Here is a 22535-nt window from a genome sequence, read left to right as displayed (position 1 = left end):
GTAGCTTGCAGTGTACTCTAACTTTTAAAATCAAACAATTGAAATAAATTATTAAAATATACGCAATTTCCCTAATAAATTTGCTAGATGGGTAAATTATAATTGAAAGGAAAAAAAAATTGATGCTGAAATTGAGATGCTCATAAAGTAAGAAAATTTTTGAAATGTAAAATGAAAGCTTTTGAGAAATTAAATAACGACAGTTGAAATTTTCAATTGATAAAAAGAACTAATGTTAAAATTGAAATGCTTGTAAATTAATAAGGATTTAAAAATGTAATTTAACAGTATTTAAAAAATTAACTAATAATATTTGAAATTCAAAATTAAAATTGAAGTTGAAAGACATTAGTACTATGGTAGATTGCTTGATACGTTAGATTGTTGACAGTTTTTTTAAAATCGGATTAGACCGATCCATAGAACTAATTAAGTAATAAATCAGGTTTGATTCGTTTTTCAAACCAAACGCATAAACTTTAAAATAAAAAGAGTAAATTTAGATACATTTCTGTTTTGTGGAGCAAATGTTTAAAATACAAAGAATAATTTTTAAAAGGTTTCGATTTTTCAAAAGGAAAAGACATAAATCTCCACATCTACATCTTAGCACTTTCATCTTCTTTCAATTACTCAACCACTGGTGGAGGCACAGATTCCTTTCCAGAGCAGAGAAAATTAAAAACACAAAGTCAGCTTATAAAGTTATCATATACTACTGAACAATCATATTGAGAACACAAAGTCTGCTTACGAACTCGTACACTGTGTAAAACTATGTCAAAGTAATTTTATTAATTGAAAAAACCAGGAAAAACTTAGCTTAATAGATCTAAACTAACCCAAGGCCCCCATACACCCAACCTAGGACCAAATAAGCTAAGTGAAAAAACCTGGGTCTTTTACATCGGAAAGCAAAATAGAAAGAAAAATGTTTTCCCAAACGGTAAGATGGCTACCCCTTGCAAGCTTGTCTACAGAACCAATAGAAAGAAAATCCTTGACCTTGCTGAAACCACAAACACAATCATTAACAACCTGCCAAACTCAGACAAACATCATCACAATCATTATGAAAACCTATAGAAAACACTTACAATTTTGCTCACACCAAATTCCTCCAAACTTGAATCTTTGTTTGTACTCAAGCAAAACAAAACAATTAAGATTTATTGATCCTTGTCCTAAAACCTCTTCTATAAAACACAAGATAAACTTCGGATATAAGCAAATTAATGCACGGTCTCTTCCGCCTCAAAACGTAACAAGATTGAAACCAAGATGATCAAACACAATCTTTCCTTTCCACTTTTCAAATTCAAATGAACATCCAACTTTCGAATTTTGCAAGCTTTAGAAATAACGTGATTAAGAGACATAAAACTAAATTGGCATTCATCTTCCTTCGGCTACTACAAACAAAAGTAGCAACAAGAGCTTTTTATTTTTTTTATTTTTTTTTTCCTTTTGCTATTTACTCCCTCTTCCCTAAGTCTGATTTGCCTTTTGACGCGAACACCCACATTGGTGATGCCGGCACCCGGTTACTCAGCTTTTTCATGACCTAGAGTGTTTTACATACTCATATCTTAAGCTACCTTTTGACGTAAAAACACACATGGGGCACATGCCTGCTCCTAGTTACTCAATAACTCAAAACATAGGAGTAGACAGGAGTAAATTTTACATTTAAGCACAATACTTTACTGCTCCGTTACTTAAACCCTGTTTAGGACTAACCTCTAAAAGTTAAAAACCGCATAGAATTAAATCCCTTAACTAAATCATCCTAAAACTTTGCTCAAATCTCAGCAAGAAATGCATTCTACAATGATAATGAAAATTAAAGATATGCTCAATTTTTCTCAATCAAAACCTTGGTAACATCCTCAGGTTGAAAATTAGGCACAAAAATATCATTTATATCTAAACTATCTTGCATCTTGAAAAGAAATTTTTTGGAAAAGAATCAACTATGAGAAAAATAATTTTTGAAGCCAAAACAAAGATTCAAAAATTTCACTGATATGAACAAAGACCAACTAACCCAAACAAATAAATCCCCCGCCCCAAACCTTAAGAAACACATTGTCCTCAATTTAGAAAACAAATGAATTTAATGCCGAATTGTGGACAATGAAGTGTAAAATATTTTCAACCAACTCACAGAGGGCCTACCGAAAACAAAGCTTGCAACAGAGAAGTGTGAAGGGAAACAACCAGAAACTTAAAAACAAGCCTAATATGAAAATACACCAGCATGCAGCAACCTCGGCTAAGCAAGCAGCCGACAAAAAGAATCAATTGCCCACAAAATTGAGAACGAAAACTAAATGGCAATCAGCAACAGAACTCATAGCAAAATGGGAAACTAGCAAGCCCAACAGCATCAGTTATATAGGCTCAAATTCAGGCATAACAAAAATATTCAGAAGCCACCACCAGCAAAAAGACCTGCAAAAATGCTTATCTACAGCAGCTCATTCGTCCACACATCTATTAGCAAGAAAGAATTTGAACCTGTCAATGGAAGAGGATGAAGAGGAGGATGAGGCTCTGTCGAGTTGAGGAAGGACGGCACTGCTTGGGAGGTCCTCGATTTATATTTTTCTAGGCCGCTATTGAAAGAACATTGGAGCTTGGAGCAGATAAGCTAAACAGAAAAGCTAGCAACCCCAAAAGTATTCAGAAGCCGACCTGCAAAAAAGTTTAATTAGTGCAGTTCAAAATTTTACAGCAAAAGGGTGCCAATAGAAGTATCCTGCAAAAGAAAACAGTCCAAAAAAAAAAAAGAAAAAAGGGCGAAAACAACAAACATGATTGACTATGCCCCATGGAAAAATTGATTATGCAGTAAAGTAACAAGTAGATACGGAAGCGCTTGAATTATTCAATTTAGAAGATTACCGGCTCAACATATTGTTCATTCTTGTCTTTTTAGGAATTGATTTAACCCTATCATTACTGGAAACCCAAAAACAGCAGTGATGTGATTGATATTAACTCTAAAATCTCTATTAGAGAGCAAAATATTAAGATCCTGAAATACCTAGTATCCCCGGCTTAAAAATTCCCAATTCTGGCTAATAATCCATTTCATAAGAAAAAATATATATATATCTACGTTTCTATTCACAAGAAAGATTTTTGTACCTGTGAGGATAAGGCTCAGTGAATGCGGACTTCCTCCCCCGCATTCAGATAAAAGCGGCGTATTTGCATTTTACCGTTTTTACAACGAACCACAGTAACCTTCGACGGATTAGATTTTGAAGGGCTAGGGCTTACCGGATCAATGTGAATATGACCCCAAGAAGATGATGCACGTTTTCTTGATGATGATGAAGCGCCAGAAGTAGAAGGAGAACCAGTATTCGGAGTAGCAAATGTTGTTTTTGAAGGGTTAGACCTTGATTCAGAACTTATTGTAGCATCATATGCCTTTCTTCTCACCGGGTTGCCCAACACGTCCAAAGCGGACTTAATTAACTTGAACGCGCCCTCAGCAGCAACAGAGGGGTTCTTGTCAGGATGAACCATTAATGCCATTCTTCTGTAATGATTCTTTATTGTGTCAGCGTCTACATTGAAATCTTTGATGGCAAGTATTTCATACCAACAGTTTTTCTTGTTTGCCGCTAACTGGTGTACTCTGTATGCTGTGAAGTAATCATCGATGTGAGGGAGTTCTGGGTTGAAATACTTGGCTGCCATTAGGTGCTTTATAGCCATGTCTATGTTTTGAAGCTTGAAGAACTCATCTGCCATGTCTCTGGCCTTCTCGGCTGCCACCTTGGTCATATCCATGATACTTTGCCCAGTTCTTGATTCAAACATGATCGGAATTAAGAAATTCAATCAAGAACCAGAAGAGGCACGACCAAGAGGAGGCACAAATCGATCTCTCAGAAATCTCAGAATCAGAGGAAGCCTATGGGGAAAGTGCCGAGAAGAAGGATCGGTTTGATGAGACTGAGCGAAATAGGGTTCCGCATTCAAACATGATCAGATTTCTCAGAAAATTCAATGAAGAACCAGAGGAAAATCGCACAGATCTCAGAATCAGAAGAAGCCAATGGCAGAGATGTCAAAAAGCGGAATCCTTGGCCATATCCTTGATACTTCGCCCAGTTCTTGATTCAAACATGATCGGAATCCGGAAATTCAATCAAGAACCAGAGGAGGCACAAATCGATCTCTCAGGAAACTTACAATCAGAGGAAGCCCATGGAGAAGATGCCAAGAAGAAGAATAGATGAGATTGAGCGAAAATAGGGTTCCGGTTTCAAACATTATCAGATTTCTTAGAAAACTCAATCAAGAACCAGAGGAAAATCGCACAGATCTCAGAATCAGAAGAAGCCAATGGCGGAGATGTCAAAAAGCAGAATCAAATTGATGAGGTTCAGCGAAAACAGAGTGGGGGATCCAAATACAATCAAATTTCTCAGAAAACAATCAGGAACCAGAGGAGGCAAGAAGGATCGATTTGATGATATTGACTGAAAACAAACCGCCTGCAACGAATAGCTTTAAGATTGCGATCAGAAGAAGATTGGGTTGCGCGCAACTTTTAAACAATAAACCCTCAGTTCCCGTTTAAGATTTCTCATTTCTGGCGGCAATCTATATCCATAACTACCTATTATTATCTATTATAACAAACTAATTTTAGAATATCTATCCATTATTATATGTGTATATATGTACTTATTATACCTGTCTATATGGATTTATATACGAATATAAATACATATATATAATTAAACATTTCAAATTTTTAAATTTTTTTTAAATTTATTTTTAATAAATATATATGATAATGAGACTTCTGAAAATTTTTTATATCTTATTTTTATATTCTATTATCATGCTTGCTTGTGCTCGCATTAAAGGCGTTTTATGAATTTTTTACACAGTTTCAATTGGTATTTATTTCATTTGCAATGAATTTTATTGAAAGAAAATTCTTCGAAAATAAAATTTCATATTTGGATCTCCTTATAAATCTTAACAATTTTAATAGAATTGTGCTGAATATAACTAATTCTATGGTGTAAATTTTCAAATGAAATATGAAAATATGAAAGAAATTTTTATGAATTTTAAAGAAATTGCTCTTTGGTTAAAGAAAATTTCTCGGAATCCCAAACTGAATATAGAATTAGAGGACATATATGCTTTCATTACTTAGGAGACACATTTGAGCCATTTTCGATTTCATCACTAAATCATAATATATATATATATATATATATATATATATATATATATATATATATATATATAGGCTTTTAAGAATTGTTTTTCTTATTTTTAACGTCAAAAGTTGATAAAATGGCATATTTAAGCCACATTTCCAATTTAAATTTTTTGAATGATATTCTTCAATTTAGGTTTGGATAAACTTAAAATTATTTAAAACTCTTGATTAGCTAATTTAGAAAATTTTGTATTAACGGTTTAATCTGCCATCTCTACAAAAATGGAACCCATGTGATTAAGTTTTTTTATTCATGAATATTATATATATAATTCGACTAAATATTTATTTTTTAAAAATTATAAAGATCGGTGAATTTATCAATATTTAATGCTAAAATGCAAAGTCCTTTAAAAAGAAATGCTAAAATGCAATGAATCAAGTGAATTATTAGAAGTTAGTGTTATTTCATTAAAGAACCTAAATTACTGTCATTTCAATTATATATTAATTATCTGCATTTATAGCATTTGTCACTTCTTTTGCAGCTTCATCAGATCCACGTATCAGCCTCAGTTTGGTAGCGGGACAGTAAGTACTTATTCACTTTTTCCAAAGACATATTTTGTTCAGATTGTGATGCTTTCGTCTAATTGTATTTCACTTCTGTTTTTTTTCTCAGCATATATCCATCTTCTCGAGCAGCAAGGCAAATTATGAGGATAATCAAGCTACAGCTGCATAAAGAAGGATACACATGGGATGCCGTACCACAAGAGGCGAGAGACTTTTATTGGGAAGAGTTTCAGGTGCGCTTTGGTTTAAGTTATATCATCATTCAATGTTTACAATTCATCAAGATACCTCCTTAGTATTGAAACGCTATATTTCATTTTTTGCAGAAACATTTCATACGGGACGAGGCCATTACGGCTATGCTGAAAGTGGCCTGGGAGAAGTTATGCGCTGATTGATAAGCTGACTTCACCTATAGGATGAGAAGAATCGGTAAGAAGCAGCTGTGCGTGTCTCAGGAGATATAGGAGAGCTAGCAAAAGGCTTAGGAGGATCCTGCATTCAAGAGAAAGCGGGAGATATTTGCACAAAATAGGCGCAGTGTGTCACGCCCCGACTCTAATCACCAGAGGAATTGTCCGCTTTGGCCACGAGGTTGTGCCTCGGCCTAATCCGGCCAACACAAACACCCACCCTCACGGTTTTGTTTCGCAGGTGAAATGGGAAACTTCCCAGGAGGTCACCCATCCTAGGATTTCTGTTAAGCGAGCACGCTTAACCCTGGAGTTCTTCCAACTCTCCAGCCATTCCACCAAAAGGGGCTTTAATGATTAATTTCCCCCTTTTCGATATATGATTCGATTCATTCCTGTGTCTCGCATTCCACTACCCTAGCTAGCCTGCCATCCTCGGATCGATTTGCCGGGTCGGGATGTCACACAGTGAGACTGGCGGTGATGGAGCAAGACCTTCTCGACACACAGGCGGATCAATATCTGCTATAGAGACAGCTCGATTATTAGTAAGTGAACTAGTCACAGTATATGAAATTGATGTTTAATGAAAGGACACTATATATATTAATATATCATGCATAAAAATTCATTACAGGCTAAAGAATTAGGTCGTGAGCCAAACCCGATTGAGCAAGACCTTCTCGACACACAGGCGGATCAATATCTGCTATAGAGACAGCTCGATTATTAGTAAGTGAACTAGTCACAGTATATGAAATTGATGTTTAATGAAAGGACACTATATATATTAATATATCATGCATAAAAATTCATTACAGGCTAAAGAATTAGGTCGTGAGCCAAACCCGATTGAGGTGTTTACATACACTCACACGAAGGACCACGACCTTAATACGTTTGTCGACAGACGTGCAGTGAGCGTCAATGTAAGTAACAATGAATAATATTTACTTTTACCCTCTACTCGTTGCGAAGATGTACAAAGTTCAATATAATAAAGCTTGCAATTGCATTGATTAATTAATTTTTTGTTTTCAGGAGAACTATACTACAGCTCGGGAGCATCTTGTTTCTTCTCAGACTGATGAATCTGAAGCTGAGTCAAGAATTGACAAGGTAGCACTTTATCTCGAGGCTGTAGGGGACGAGAAGAAGAGGAAGGTATACGGCATCAGGTCTCAGGCATCACAGTTTTACTGCGGCTCAGCAGCTCACGCTTCTACAGCCAGCGCAGGACCACAGCCCGAGCACACTGCCGAGGAGTTTACTGAATTACGGGCTCGTGCTGATGATCAGCAGAGACAGATTGCAAAACTTAAAGCGCATGTGATGCGGCTGTCCGGTGAGCCCGGTGCTGGTACTTCTTCCTCTGATCCTGTGCCTGCTACAGATCGAAATGTTTCGACGTCTCAGCAGCAGCCACTACCGTCTCCTGATCCCGATGCTGCAGACAATACCTTAGTCACCCCTCCTGGCACTACAGTACATCCAGTAGGTACTCCTCCCAGCGATTCGACATCGGATCGTGCAGATGAGCAGCCGCGTAGATTTGATTTTGGACCTTTTTAGTTTTTCATTTGTTTTTTGACATTTTGTTCAGAACAATAACAATTACATTTTTACATTGTTCTTGAATTGCGTTTGTGATATATATATATATATATATATGTCAATTTTCACAGGTGCGAAAAAATTATAGTTTCATAATAATATTTTTTTTTATTATTTTTTCAATTTTGAGACCGATTTGCTACCAAAAATTAAAATTTTAAATTTACAATTTGCGACCGAATTGCATAATTGCGACAGACTTTTTTTGCGACCAATTTGTGACAGCGTTTCCAAATGAAAACACGACCAAAATTTGCAACCGATTTTTCAATTTTGCGACCGATTTTATTGGTCGCTAATTTGCGACGTCGGTCGCAAAAGATTTTGTGATGAGCATTTTGGCGACCGATAGTTTCGGTCGCATATCGGTCGCTATTTTCAATTTGCGACCGATTGGTCGGTCGCAAAATGCCATTTTTTTTGTAGTGAATGACGTTCGTAATCATATGAAATTTATAATTATTTAATTTTAAAAATGGAGTATGAATAGCTACAGTACTAAGCATAAGCATAGGAATGTATAATGAAAGTTTTTAATATTAAATTCAAGATTAATTCTTATATTTATCCCCCTCAATACGTGACTTTAAAATTTAAAAATATTTAAACGTTAAAAAGTAACAAATATGAAGTTCTTGCAAATCTAACCGTTTGTTTATCCCTAATTTTTCATCTAGAAAGTTTAAAGTTATAATATTTATTTTTTCTGTTGTATAAACTTTAGTTCTAGGCTTTTTTTAAAAAAAAATAAAAACACTGAACTGTTAGTACAAATTTTCGAAAAGGACATTAATTTGTAGTTGAATTAAAACCCACAGTTTATGTAAATGGTTTTTACATCATTAGATAAAAAGAACTAAGTTCTAAAGTGATAGCATATAATTTTCCCATAATAACAAATGTAAAAAACGATCATATATAAATATTTAAAGTGATAGTTTTATTTTTAATTGGTTATACGAAATAATAAAAATGTAAAATATTATATTTAACATTTTTATGTTGCAATACCATCTCTGTACTCGTAAAATCTTCACTTTTGTTGAAAGACACATCCCACAATCTTGATACCCTCACTTTTATTTTTCAATCATCTCTATTAGTATTCAAATTTTTAATTATATCGTACTTTTCACTTGTATTTGATAATTGACGGCTGTAAAAAGATGTTAAATAATCTTTAAAAACTGAGACAAAAAAAATTTTTTTGAGTAAGAATTACTTACCCTGTTAGTGGACAGTTGAAATGCAAAAAAAATATGAACTTTTAAGAAAAAACGAATAATATATTTAAAAGGAGGGACCAATACACTTTTGTCAAAAATACATAAGAATATGATTATACAATTTATATATATATAGTATTTTTAAGAATGTTGAAGTGTTTCTTGAGATTGAACAATTTAAAATTTAAAAAAGTGCATTACTACACCATTAAAAAAAATAAACGGAAACACTAATAAAACTACACAAATAACCAATTCAAATGTTAAAAATATTAATACACTAATAAGGCGTTGAAATGTTTTTGTAACTTCATAAATTTGAAGCCATTAATACACAGAAACATTTTTTTTAGACTTTATCATTTTTAAAAAACTAATAATTAATAATAATTACTTAAAGCCATTAATACATTAAATAACCAAATCAAAAACACTAATTCAAAATAAATTCAAACCAAAATAATACATTGAATAATCAAACCAAATCAAATTAGAAACACTGATTGTAAATAAATTCAAATCAAATTATGCCAAGTGAAAGCCTAATTGGAGGAATACCCCACATGTCAAATTAAAATGCCAAGTGAATATGCCACGTGTCAACTTTCTAGGGAAAAAATGCTTGCTTTGTATATGTGTGTGTAAGAAGGTGAAATGTGGAAATTTATGGTGCGTAATTGCTCAATTTATGATTTCAATAGTAAATGCATGGATTAAGGTTAAAGTATGAATTATTATGATTATGGAAATGTGAATGATTTCTCAAATGGAATCAAGCTAATTATGCTACATGATGCTTATATTAAAATGGTTATGGAATTCAAATTGATGATTATGCATAAGTAAATGAATTGCATTTTCTTGAGGTTAAATGCTTTTGCTATATGGAAAAAGTGATATGAAGTATTAAAAGTGTAATATTGCCCTTCTAAGCTTAGTGGGAGTCGGATAGAATAAGAGTAACATGTCTAGTGTACTATCTAGCAATATTGCGATCATATAGGTTTTTGCGATACATTGAGATATCCTAGCGTTTGACGCACTATTAATATATCTTTCAAGCTTAATATGGCTTTCGAGCCCAGTTTCCAATACTTGCTGCCTCATTCAATACAGTTCCCATATACAGCTTTCAATCCTAATAAAGATTATGTGCATTAAACATGTAATGATGATAATTAATATTATTATGAGATTTTAACATACTTGAATAAAAAAAATTATATTCTACATTGATGCGTATGTCTATATATAAAACCTCTTAAGAATTCTGTTGTTCACGAAGTGATTATGAAGAAAATTTCTTGAATGTAAATGTTTGAAATATATATAATTGATAATTTAGTATAATTTTGGTTATTTGACCCTAAATATGATTGATACTATGTGTGTATGGACTTGGTAGATAAATATGAAAATTCAAACCTAATACTTTTAATGTTTCATTTAGTAATTATATGAATATTGCTTGATGCACTTTGATGAGAATTGTGTAAATATTATTTGGTTGTCCATATATTTTACTTGGTATTTGTATATCTAGTAAGTCTATAGCTTAGCGCGTTGAGTTTTTCTCATGCGCAAGAACTAATGAATAGATGTGTTTAGAGGAGAACTGTGATCTGCGTCAAATTCAGAGTTACTCATCTATTTTTGATAACATATAATATTTCCTTATTTTTATATAGCACAGATTTATCTATGGCATGTATTAATATTTATGGATCATGTAAGGTAACTATAGATTTGTAAAGGAGATTTATCACTGTCTATATAAACTTTATATTTATGGAGGCTTTTAATAGGTTAGTACTTGAATAGTAATTATTATGTGATGAATGGATTAATGATAAAAGTTTGTGGCTTGAAATGAGAAGTATAAGTTGATTGATTTGAAATAGTTTCTGGGACTCAAGGTTGAAATTTTATATAAGTGTTATTAGCATGTTTCAAAATTTGAAATGTTAATATTTTAGGAGAAACTCTTACAGTTTTTTCTGTAGAATTTAGGTTCAAAGTTGTGCAGGATTATGATAGTAACATCATGAATAAAGATTTTAATTATTGGAATTAGACTTAATACTTTTAGCATCAGATGTAGCATCTCTTGCATAGACTACCTATGAACCACAAGGTTCATATGTAGTTTGTGTAAGGATGAGAGTGCACATCCCCTCCCCTTCTTGCGCTGCATCGCCGTGCCGAGCAACCAACAATCAAGATTCAACATTCACCCATCTAGTCTCAATTTCTAACTATCTTGCAGCACTAAACTAATAGTTGAGAAAGAGAGACAAGTCGAAGTGCAACCTTGATTTTTGGTGACTCGAACAATAATGTAAGTTTTAACCACATTCTTACAGTTTGTGTATGAGTTAGATCTGATTAGTTTTAAATATTTGAATAGGATTTAACAAATTGCCCATTTTTTTAGAACAATAACAAATTGCATATCAGTTTTGCATATTTGATTTTCTCTCTCTCGCATTAGGTTTAATGTTTATTGAGTTTTATTTTTGCCTACCTTTAATTAATAGTTTAGTTATTTTGATCAACGGTACTAACAGTGATTCTAACATATTTGATGACAACTTTATAGAATTCAATTTATTATTTCTTTGGTTTGTAGGAATAAAATATTTTAGAATTTTGATTTTATCATATCAAAACATCTATTACTTTTGTAATCAATGTACATAATATTAAAAATTGTTTTGCAAAACATAATAAATGAAAGTTTGGAAGCAATCTGTAAAGTTCACGTTGTTCTTGCTGATGTGTGCTCAAAATTGCATAAAACTGATAAAATTGTCAGTCGCAGATGTTGGGTTTCTCAAAACTAGGAAATTTGCATTTACTATCAAGAACGTTAAGAATTTTCTTAAATGCATTTGAAATTCTTCACCTTCCTTAATTGTGTTTGAATTTAAATAAATTGTATTAGTATATTTATTATTATAATAAATATTAAAATAAACCATTTTAATCCTAAATTGCATTTGCATCTTATTGATTAATATATTCCAAAAATTTATCCAATATTAAATTTAAAACATTTTTTAAAGAGACAATTTAGCATGTATCTCTACTAAAACATTTATTTATTCCATTTTAAACAAGCTTAATTTGATCAATGGAAATGAAATTAACTTGTCAAGAAATAGAACGTAACTAATGGAGTGAAATAGTGCAACCCTTAAACATAATTATTTTCTCTCATGAAAATAAAAAGATAACATATCATTTGAATGAACAAAATTCCAATGCTTGATTTGTTTCAAAGAACATCACAGACAACCCATTTATGATTCCAGCCGAGAAGACTATACTAGTAAAAGGAAGGATCAAGAATGTCATATATTTCAAGAGCTAGATTAGTTGCCGGAATTCGTCATTCAGAATTCTGGCCATTGATGTGTCATCAACGATGCTTAGATCTCTTCAAGAATTCGTCATTTGGTCTCCGGTACCATCTTTACCACGAACATAATACCCAAGCCGGAAATGATTGAATATACAAAAAATACACTTGAAATAACATAAAAGAAAGTAAGAAACATCCTTAAAATGGAAGCATACAAGGAAGGAAGTTACTAACTGAGCTCCAATCAAAAAGATAATTGAAGGTGTATGCAACAATCCAACTTCCGGACCAGTTAATCAAAGTCACAAAACTTCCAGCTGAACATTTTACATTTACAGGAAATACCTAATGTACAAAAACTTCATTTCATTTAAGCTGCCTATGTTAGGCACTTAGATGTGTGTGTGTGTATATATACACTTTGTTAAGCAAAGTTATTGTCATTGTACCTCTGCCATTATAATCTAGAGATTTCTCCCAAACTTATTGAATAGACATTGCGTACACCTAATCACAGAATCACAATTTCCATACTAATAAAATAATATTTTAACCAATGTTAAACGCAGAAATGTTTCAGGCAAAGTTTTAAATATAATTTTATACGGATTATGGGGAAATGGACATGTGAAACGCCCATTGCTGAGAATTTCCTTGCATCATAGATTTTAACTAACATGGCTGAGAGATGAAAGTTAATATGTTAGTTGAATTGCATTACCAATATTCCTATAAAGGCTAGCACTAGAGTGATTTCCTTCCCAAGTTGAAGTCCTGTCCATTTAATCAAAAATGGAGCCCATGTGATTAAGTTTTTTTATTCATAAATATTATATATATAATTAGAGTAAATATTTATTTTTTGAAAATTGTAAAGATCGGTGACTTTATTAATATTTGATGCTAAAATGCAAAGTCCTTTAAAAAAAAAATGCTAAAATGCAAAGAATCATATGAATTATTAGAAGTTAGTGTTATTTCATTAAAGAACCTAAATAATGTCGTTCGTAATCATATGAAATTTATAATTATTTAATTTTACCATGGAGTATGAATAGCTAAGGGCATAAGCATCTAAATGTAAAATACCATCAATCAAATTAATCTATAAAATTTTTTTTTAGAAAAAAATTTACATGAATTCATAAAACCTATAAATAGTCGGCGCTTCGACTAGTTATAAATTACAAACGGACAAAGTAATTCGCCTAAAACGCGGCCTTCATTTGTGTTGGTTTCATTACAGAAAGAAGTTTACCAAATCGATTCTAAATTGATAAAAAAATTAATATTGAACTGAAAAATTTAAGAATTAAATTGAATATTTATCCTAAATCAAATCAATCATGGCATAGTAATATTAAAATCTGAAAATTAATAAAAAAATCACAATAATTAATAAATTCAATTAATAAATCACAATATTAAAATCTGCAAATTTTTATTTTTTTTATCCCCGAAATCTTTTAGCTCGATCCAACCCTGAGTATCTATATTTTAGAATATATTTATAAAACAGTACTTAACTTTTAATCCCAATTAGGGTTGAAGGATTTATAGAATGGGAACAATAAAGAAAAAAGAAAAAAAAAAAAAAACTCTACAAGGAATTGATTATTACTGTTAGAGCCATCCAAGTATTTTAAAAGGTTGTTAAGGACAATTCTGTATGAATCACAAAAAGAAAGAAATATTGCATTTCTGAGAATTAAATATTTATTTGTGAATGTTAATGTACATAAACACAAGTAGAAAGAAATATGGCATTTGCTAGAGATATTTTTAGCAAATCAAAATTACATATAAAAAATAAAAAGAAAAAAAAACAAGAACTTGAAAAGCATGGGATAAACACATACCCTGTAATACTCCTATATACATTTTAGTTAAAGACTAGCAAGCACTGGGTTTTTAAAACTATGGATTTTTTTATAAATTTTGTCAAATTTAATTTAAATTCCAATTAGTTTTTTTTTAATTAATTTGTATAATGAAAGCTTTTAATATTAAATATAAGATTAATTCTTATATTTATCCCCCTCAATACGTGGATTTAAAATTTAAAAATATTTAAATGTTAAAAAGTAACAAATATAAAGTTCTTGCAAAACTAACCGTCCGTTTATCCTAAATTGTTCATCTAAGAAGTTTAAAGTTACAATATTTATTTTTTCAGTTGTATAAACTTTAGTTCCGGGCTTTAAAAATTAAAAAAAAAAAAAAAACTGAAATATTAGTACAAATATTTGAAAAGTAGATTAATTTGCAGCTAAATTAAAACAGTTTATGTAAAGGGTTTTTACATCATTAGACAAAAAGAACTAAATCCTAAAGTGGTAGCATATAATTTTTCTACAATAACAAATGTAAAAAAAAAAAAAAAAAAAAAACGATTACATATAAATATGTAAAGTGATAGTTTTATTTTTAATTGGTTATGCAAAATAATAAAAATATAAAATATTATATTTAACATTTTCATCCAGCAATACCATCTCTGTAACCGTAAAATCTCCACTATTGTCAAAAGACAAATCCCACGATCGTGATACCCTCACTTTTATTGTCCAATCATCTCTATTTGCATTCAAATTTTCAATTATATCGTACTTTTCACTTCTATTTGATAATTTACTACTACAATAACATATTAAATAATCTTGAAAAAAGTTGACAGTAAGACAGTTTGAGTAAGGAATGCTTACCCTGTTGAAATGCAAAAAATTATGAACTTTTAAGAAAAAACGAATAATATATTTAAAAAGAGGGACCAATACACTTTTGAAAAAATACATAAGAATATAGTGATACAATTTATATATATATATAGTATTTTAAGAAAGTTAAAGTGTTCCTTGAGAGTGAACAATTTAAAATTTAAAAAAAGTGCATTACCACACCATTTGAAAAAAAATAAACGGAAACACTAATAAAACTACACAAATAACCAAATCAAACGATAAAAACAGTAATGCACTAATAAAGCATTGAAATGTTTTTGTAACTTCACAAATTTGAAGCCATTAATACACGGAAATGTTTGTTATTAAACTTTATCATTTTTTAAAAACTAATAATTAATAATAATTACGTAAAGCCATTAATATATTAAATAACCAAATCAAACCAAACCAGAAAAACTAATTCAAAATAAATTCAAACCAAAACAATACATTGAATAATCATACCAAATCAAATCAGAAACACTAATTGTAAATAAATTCAAATCAAACCGTGCCAAGTGGAAGTCTAATTGGAGGAATACGCCACATGTCAAATTAAAATGCCAAGCGGATATGCCACGTGTCAACTTTCTAGGGAAAAAATGCTTGCTTTGTATATATATGTGTGTTTGTGTGTGTGTGTGTGTGTGTGTGTGTGTGTGTGTGTGTGTGTGTGTGTGTGTGTGTTTGTATATGTATATTGATTTGGCAAATTTCAAATCAGCATGTCAAATATAATGTCTTGAATTGGGATAATTTGGATATAGTTTTTCCTTCACTACTAGTTGATAGAATTCTGGAAAACATATCAACGATACAGGAAATTCCGCAAATGTTGTTAGTGTTGTTCATTGAGCTTGTATGTCTGGTTTTCCTATGGTACTAGTTTCCAAAAAGGTGCTGACATTCACAACATATAAAAGAATATAAATACTGACTAGTTTGGTTTCGCTAGTTCACAAGTGTTGAGCTCTCCAATCAACTGCGAAATTCTCATCGTTATCATCATCATCGCTAGATGATTCTTCATGACTAGACTCTTTGCCAGCAACAGCAGAATCTCTTCTTTGTTTGGCAGACCTAGCAGTCATCAACTCCATTTTCTTCATTCTCAATAATTCCACTTTTCCCCTGTAGGCCCTGTAAAATAGAGAAACAAAATGGAAGGGGGAAAACTTATTAGCAAAAGAAACTATTGACGAGAATATGCAAGGACAGTCGGCCAAATTGGACTTACTTCTGCTCCACAGATTCAGCCTCCTCTATCATTTCAGCTGCATCAATCTGCAGTTAAGTACAACATATCGATAAGGTTGTAATGTAGGAAACAGATTTCAAAGGCAAATTGAATACTGAATAAATGAGTAGCACTGACCTCCTCTTCTTCCAAACGGTCATCCACCTCCTGCAAGTCCTCCTGGATCAACTTTTCAAACTCCTTGTATTCATCTCTAACCATGATTTAAAATGGTCCAGCTTATGATTTTTGAAATGAGAGCTTGAAGCATAAAAAACATAACACGCACATTGGAACAAAAAGATCATAACACACTGGAAATAGGCATATCATAAAGGTATTACACCAGCGAGGCTTCATATATAGATCTAACCTCCACCAAAATTATTTTTCATTATCATATTGATATTTTCTTCTTCCCCTTGTCATTTGACAGAATCAAGCAATAGCATGTTTAAAATCCAATTAGTAAGACAAACTACAGTCTATGAAACAGGAACTCATATTTGCACCAATTCAAAAGAGATGCATTAATTAAGATACATGCATAAGATATACAAGTCAAAACTTACTTGACATCTGGCTTAATAACCTTAATGCCACGAGCAAGCAAATCAGCTTCTTTGTCATCAAAGAAGCCTTCAGGAAGAGCTCCCTTTACTTGCTTGGTTTCTGAAACGGAATTTTCTGTTGTAGTATGCTTGAATTCCCTGGCATGCCTAGAGATTTTTGATTGCACATCGTTACCACTAATTAATCCATTCATATCAGTTTCTACAGATAATTCCACCTTATTTTGGAAAGAACTGCCTGAAGTTTTACATGAATCCGGATCCAATGATTTCACAGCATCTGTTCCCAAGAGGGGTAATTGAATGTCAAAAACGGGAACAAAAGAACATATACAGACAAACAAAATACATTCAAGGAAAACATTCACAACAGTTTGCAGGCATCAGAAGGAATTGCAGTCCTATATGCTTCCATGAGTCAAATGCCAATAAAAAGAAGCAACAAGACGTAAGACGCATCAGAATTGCTGGCCATAATAATCAGGCATAGAAATGATGATTATATTATTATAATTTTTAGACCAGGTGCTTACTAAAAAATATTTTTCATGCAAGGAACAGTTGAAGGCCCAATGTGCTGCCTCACCAAAATTAGCATTTGAAATGATAAGTTAAAATAACATAGTATCCCAACATTCTGAATAATAAAGTCATTTTCCAAAATCGAATTCATAGAATTCCTCATTGAACAAATTCTGATTGTGAGCTCATAGACTAGAAGTCTTATGAAGACCAATTGCTTTTCTTCTCTTGATATTTTTGTTGACCAATTGCTTTTCTTTTCTTGATATTTTTGTTGTTTGATTTTATATTCATTCCTAGGACAGTGCTTTGGTAGAGCAGTAATAGGTCAAAGCCTTTTCAATTTTTGACCTTATTGAGAATGTAATGAACCAGCGCTTAAATTTTTTTTTGGGCTAGAGTGCATGAGGCCTCCCGCATTGCTTATGCAGCTACATGCACACAAACTTTCTCTAAACATTGGAGGGAAGCTGTTTCTATGGTTGAAACATGTAACCTCCAAGTCACAGTGCTACAACCTCATTGTTATATCAAGTAATAGAAAAAAATGTGTCAAAATGAGTGCTGATATCCAATAACAAGTTGCATCAGAGCATTTAAGTCAAATTGATCAGAGTAATTTTCTTTTACGTTTGAATTATTTAGCTATAGGTATTTATCGGTCTTTTTGAGAAGAGTCAATCCAAACATCTCCTTTCACTTATATTATTTTAGCAAATTCATATGAACAAAGAGAAAGCTACATACCACTTTTTTGTCTCTTTGTCACACGATTATCGAAAAAATCAGGAGGAAGTGCAGATGATGATTGAAGCTCGGACGGTTTCAAGGGCTCAAACTTTTTATGAGGCAACTCTGCTTTGGGTGCACGTTTAGGTGTAGTTGACTGTGTCTCGTGATTGTCAAAACAATCTGCAGGAAGTACTGATGATGACTGAGGCTTGGGCAATTTTGCTGAGGGTTCAAACTTGGTTTCATGCAAGTCTGCATTAGGTGCCTGTTTAGGTCTAGTAGACTCTGCATGGGATTCAGGTTTTGTGTGCACACGTCCAACTGCATTGGCTTTAATATTATTTACTGCCTGCATCATAATAACACTCATGTTAGTAGATTCTCAGAAACAAAGAAAATGAAATGTAAACCTATGGAAACAAAAATAAGAAACAGCTCTGCATATAATTGTGAAAAATGTTAATGAATATGAAATATAGTTTATGACTTGTACAAGTATATACGTATGCATATTAAGTACACACATCTTGGGGTTTATACCTCTATATCTATACTTACAAAGAACTGCATTTTCATGATACAGTAGCGTCCACAAGCAAGACAACATGGATTAATCATCATCAAATCAAAAGGCTTTTAAAATATAAATGCCTTCTCCGGCAAGCAAACTTAAAACTAATAACTTGATATCTTTGGGAATCCGTATCCATGCAAAAAAATTATTTTTTTTCAACATTTTCGATTATAGTAAGGTTAGAAAACTCTTTTTCGACATTCTACTGGAAAGCACTGAAATCACATAAATCAACACCACAGCACATTGATGAATGCTATTTATCATCATGTGTCCTGCACTTGAACTGGGAAAAAAAAAAAGAGCAATTTGATTGCACAATTAAGCAAAATAGTGTTACTTTCCCAATCATGTTGTCTGAATATCAGACCAAGTAACTGCATGTTGTATGAATAACTAATCATTATCATTAAGACATTACCTGATGATGTTTCCTAGAAGCTTGGTGCGCATCCCACAGGGATTCAGATTTCAAAACTACATCACAAACCCTACAAACAGGTTGATCAAATTCATTGTACCTGAATGTCATGTGCAAGAGGGGGAAAAGATTAAAACTTTAGTCATTAAAAAGAAGAAGTGGAAGACGATTAAAAGAAGTGTAAAATACCATTTAATCCCTAAGTTTTGACCTAATTAACAAGTTTGTTCCTACATTTTGAAAAACGATTTAAACTGTCTTTAATGTTTGATTTCATAAGCAAAATAGACCTTTTAGGATTTGTTGCAAATTACCGTAGCCAAAGTTGATTTGACAGTCAAAGGATATATTGGAACTTAAAACTAATAAATACCCTACGAATACCCTTGACCATTTATAACATATGTAATCAACTTAAATGACACTAGAAAATGAAAGAAACAGAATAAAATGACAATTTTTTTAAAAAAAAAAAAAAGAAACAGCAAATAAATAAATAAACAAAACAAAAAGAAAAGAAAAAATAAAGCAAATGACATCAGCAGCCAAAAATAAAATTAACGAAAAGAATAAGTGAAAAACAACAGCAACTAAAAATAAACAAAAAAAAAAAAAAAAGGCGAACGACTCAAACAACAATTGCAGCAGAATAGAAAGGAAGCAAACGACTCACTAGTAATAGGATAAACAAACAAAACGGAAATAGGGTTTTAGCACCTGAAGAGCAATGGATAAAAAATTGACCACAAGAAAAGAGATAGAAAAGAACTAATGTTTGGGAAAAAGGAAGCTCATGCTCAATGATGGTAGGAGATGGAGGTGAAACATCCAGCTTTCATTCAAATTATACTTCAGAGGGATTAGATTTATCAAGCTTTCCCCTTTGTCATAAAAATAAACTAAACAAAATTGGTGAGTTTGCAATGATCATTATGGCAGATGGAAGCTCATGCTTGATGATGGTAGGAGATTGAAGTGAGGCTGGAAAGGATTTCCCATGCCGTGAATGTAGGCAAGGCTGAAGACCCCCATGGCAACATGCACATATGTGGTATATTGAATGACTGGAACTTTGGCTGTTGTCATCATCGGTGGAAATAAGAATTTGGCTCTTATGAGAGGGAGAGAGGAAGGAAGGATAATGAAATTAGGGTTTCAATGGCTAGCAAAGGTCATCATTTAGTCTTTTCTTGTCCACTTAAAAATGACTTCCATTTTTCTTTTTTAACTGAAGGATCATTTTGTTCATAAAAATAATCCTCAGAGACTATTTAATTTGATTTTCAAAATACAAGGACAAACTTGTTAATTAGGTGAAATCTAAGAGACTAAATAATAATTTACCTTTAAAAAATCTACATATTTGTTATGTCAACATCTGTGTAAAAGATAGTGATAAAAAGCAAAAGGACAGATTTGAAAGTCTTCAAAAAGATAAGAAATGGATCATAATGAAGGGCAAAGGCCATTTGCCAAGATTACATACACAAATAATGACCTCTTTATGAACAGAAAATCCAACAAGACTGATTGTAAGATGAGCCCGTCCAATTTGGAATTAATTCAACCAACGGTTACTGAGTTTATCAAAAAAATTCAGAATGTTAACTAAACATCAATTCAGTACCAACAATATGCAATTGTCGTTTCATATCAATTTGGTCATTTTTGCCAAATTGACATTTAAAAAAACAAATTAATCAGTTGACAAGGTAGGAAAGTTCTGGAATCCATTTTTAATTATACAACTATATTACAAACATATTACCTACTTATCATGTCAACATTGAAGCTAAAAAACTTTAGCAAAAGGACCTTTATTAGACAACAATTGAAGTTGAGTGGCCATATAAAAATCAGCGATAAGTTGAGTAACTAAGGGTGAAACTCGGCCTTATCTTCTACCATTTTGTTCCACTACTTAAGTTAGAGATTGGTTTGTGGTATGCATACGAGTTTTTCTCTGTCTCAAAGCAAAATGATACTAGATAAATCCTAAAAATTGACAATAATAATAACAGCATCCTTCCTTGTATTCTGAAACAGCTTCATATGCAACACACATGATATAGCACTGTGTTAGTCTCCAACGCCCTAAATAACAAAGAGAACTGCAAAAAAAAAAAAAAGCCACTTGACAGCAAATATCTCAATGCATAGAATTTTTAAATTAGAGTCCAAAAAAAAAAAAAAAATTGTTCCATTTTTAAAAAGTAAGGATTACCTAACAAGAGGAGAATCAATTCGCTTGTCTTTCTTCTGTGCATTGAGCTTAGCACGAAACAATGCTTTCTTCTTTGCTGCATCCATTTTTAATGGTACAACTGTGATTGGTTTCTCACTGCTAGTGTCTGTCCTCGGAACTCTGACTAATTTTGGTTGTCCTCGGTTCAAATATTGAGATAATAGCCAAGCAAAAACACCTTTCCTGGATTTTTTTCTAGAGGAAAAAAAAAATGTCAGCCCCCACAAATAACATCCATGAAAATGGTCTGTTTAGCTGGCATCTATAAAAATGAGGCAATCAACACATTCAGAGTTCTCAAAATCACTTGAAGAGCATAATTAGGTTCAGGGCACAATTTACCGTGAAAAATATTTGCAGGAAACAACAATGGAATGTAGAAGCAAAACTATTAAGCACCTATGCAATCCAAAAGCAATGATATGAAAAAAGCCAATCATATTCCTAAAACAAGCTCAATAGCAGCTAAAATTGACCCATTATTCTCATTCAACCAAAGTAACAAATTACACACAACATAAACCAAAGTAACAAATTACATACAACATATATACACTCAGAACCAGTAATTGCATGTTGATAGGAATTGGGTTTGCATACAAATTTTCTATTCATTTTCCTTTATATTTGGATTTTAGGGAATTAATAATTCAACGTCATTCGGATATTAATTAAAACTTGCAGCAAATTCATTTATTAAGACCTAAGATCAGTATAACTGTTTCAGATTTAATAAACAGCATACTTCAGCCTGGGAGTTCCTTTCAATCGAACTGGAATCGAAGGGGTCGCTGTGAGAGATTACCAAGTCCCAACTTGTTCAAGCCCTTCATTCATTCACCAAACCATGCAATATAAATCATAAAGAGATGTTAGGGGACGATATTCGACCTACCTATCTGCGAATGCTTGCCGGAAACTACTTGAAATGGCCGGGGAGCCGAGCTGAAGTGGCACACCAACGATCCAGCAACAAAGGCCCGCTGAACCACCAGGAAACCATAATAAGGGGAGAATGAGGGAGAGGGGGAGAAAAACAGAGTGCTAGAGATTGGAAGAGATGAAACGGAGAAAAGGGACGGGGAGGCCCTCATATTAGATACGCTTAAGCGT

At 32.3% G+C, this 22535-nt stretch overlaps 2 protein-coding genes across 4 annotated transcripts; both read right to left on the bottom strand.

Annotated features, from left to right (window-relative positions):
• Positions 1–766: 766 nt before the first annotated feature.
• LOC105628499 (uncharacterized) lies at positions 767–4643 on the bottom strand. Of its 2 annotated transcripts, XR_016322266.1 has the most exons (3): positions 3154–4643; positions 2521–2697; positions 767–1009 (listed from the first exon to the last, which is right to left on the bottom strand). XR_016322266.1 is itself a non-coding variant. In XM_089725385.1 (2 exons), exon 1 carries the CDS (start codon positions 3835–3837, stop codon positions 3169–3171), a length of 669 nt encoding a protein of 222 aa, XP_089581511.1. In that variant the 5' UTR covers positions 3838–4643; the 3' UTR covers positions 767–2697; positions 3154–3168. The 2 variants fall into 2 exon arrangements, 1 of the variants encoding a protein (XP_089581511.1); XM_089725385.1 differs by having other exon boundaries at positions 767–2697.
• An 11196-nt stretch (positions 4644–15839) lies between these two features.
• LOC105628501 (zinc ion binding protein) lies at positions 15840–22535 on the bottom strand. 2 transcript variants are annotated; one of them, XM_012209918.4, is made up of 8 exons: positions 22318–22535; positions 21402–21617; positions 19178–19277; positions 18198–18531; positions 16929–17208; positions 16495–16570; positions 16357–16403; positions 15840–16259 (listed from the first exon to the last, which is right to left on the bottom strand). In XM_012209918.4, exons 2-8 carry the CDS (start codon positions 21485–21487, stop codon positions 16076–16078), a joined length of 1107 nt encoding a protein of 368 aa, XP_012065308.1. In that variant the 5' UTR covers positions 21488–21617; positions 22318–22535; the 3' UTR covers positions 15840–16075. The 2 variants fall into 2 exon arrangements, with proteins under 2 accessions (XP_012065308.1, XP_089581357.1); XM_089725231.1 differs by lacking the exon at positions 22318–22535 and adding an exon at positions 22168–22297.

Source organism: Jatropha curcas, chromosome 8 (assembly GCF_041381405.1).
Source record: "Jatropha curcas cultivar XTBG-Jc1 chromosome 8, XTBG_Jcur_1.0, whole genome shotgun sequence".
Classification (NCBI taxonomy): domain Eukaryota; kingdom Viridiplantae; phylum Streptophyta; class Magnoliopsida; order Malpighiales; family Euphorbiaceae; genus Jatropha; species Jatropha curcas.
This window is presented reverse-complemented; position numbering and strand designations above follow the sequence as displayed.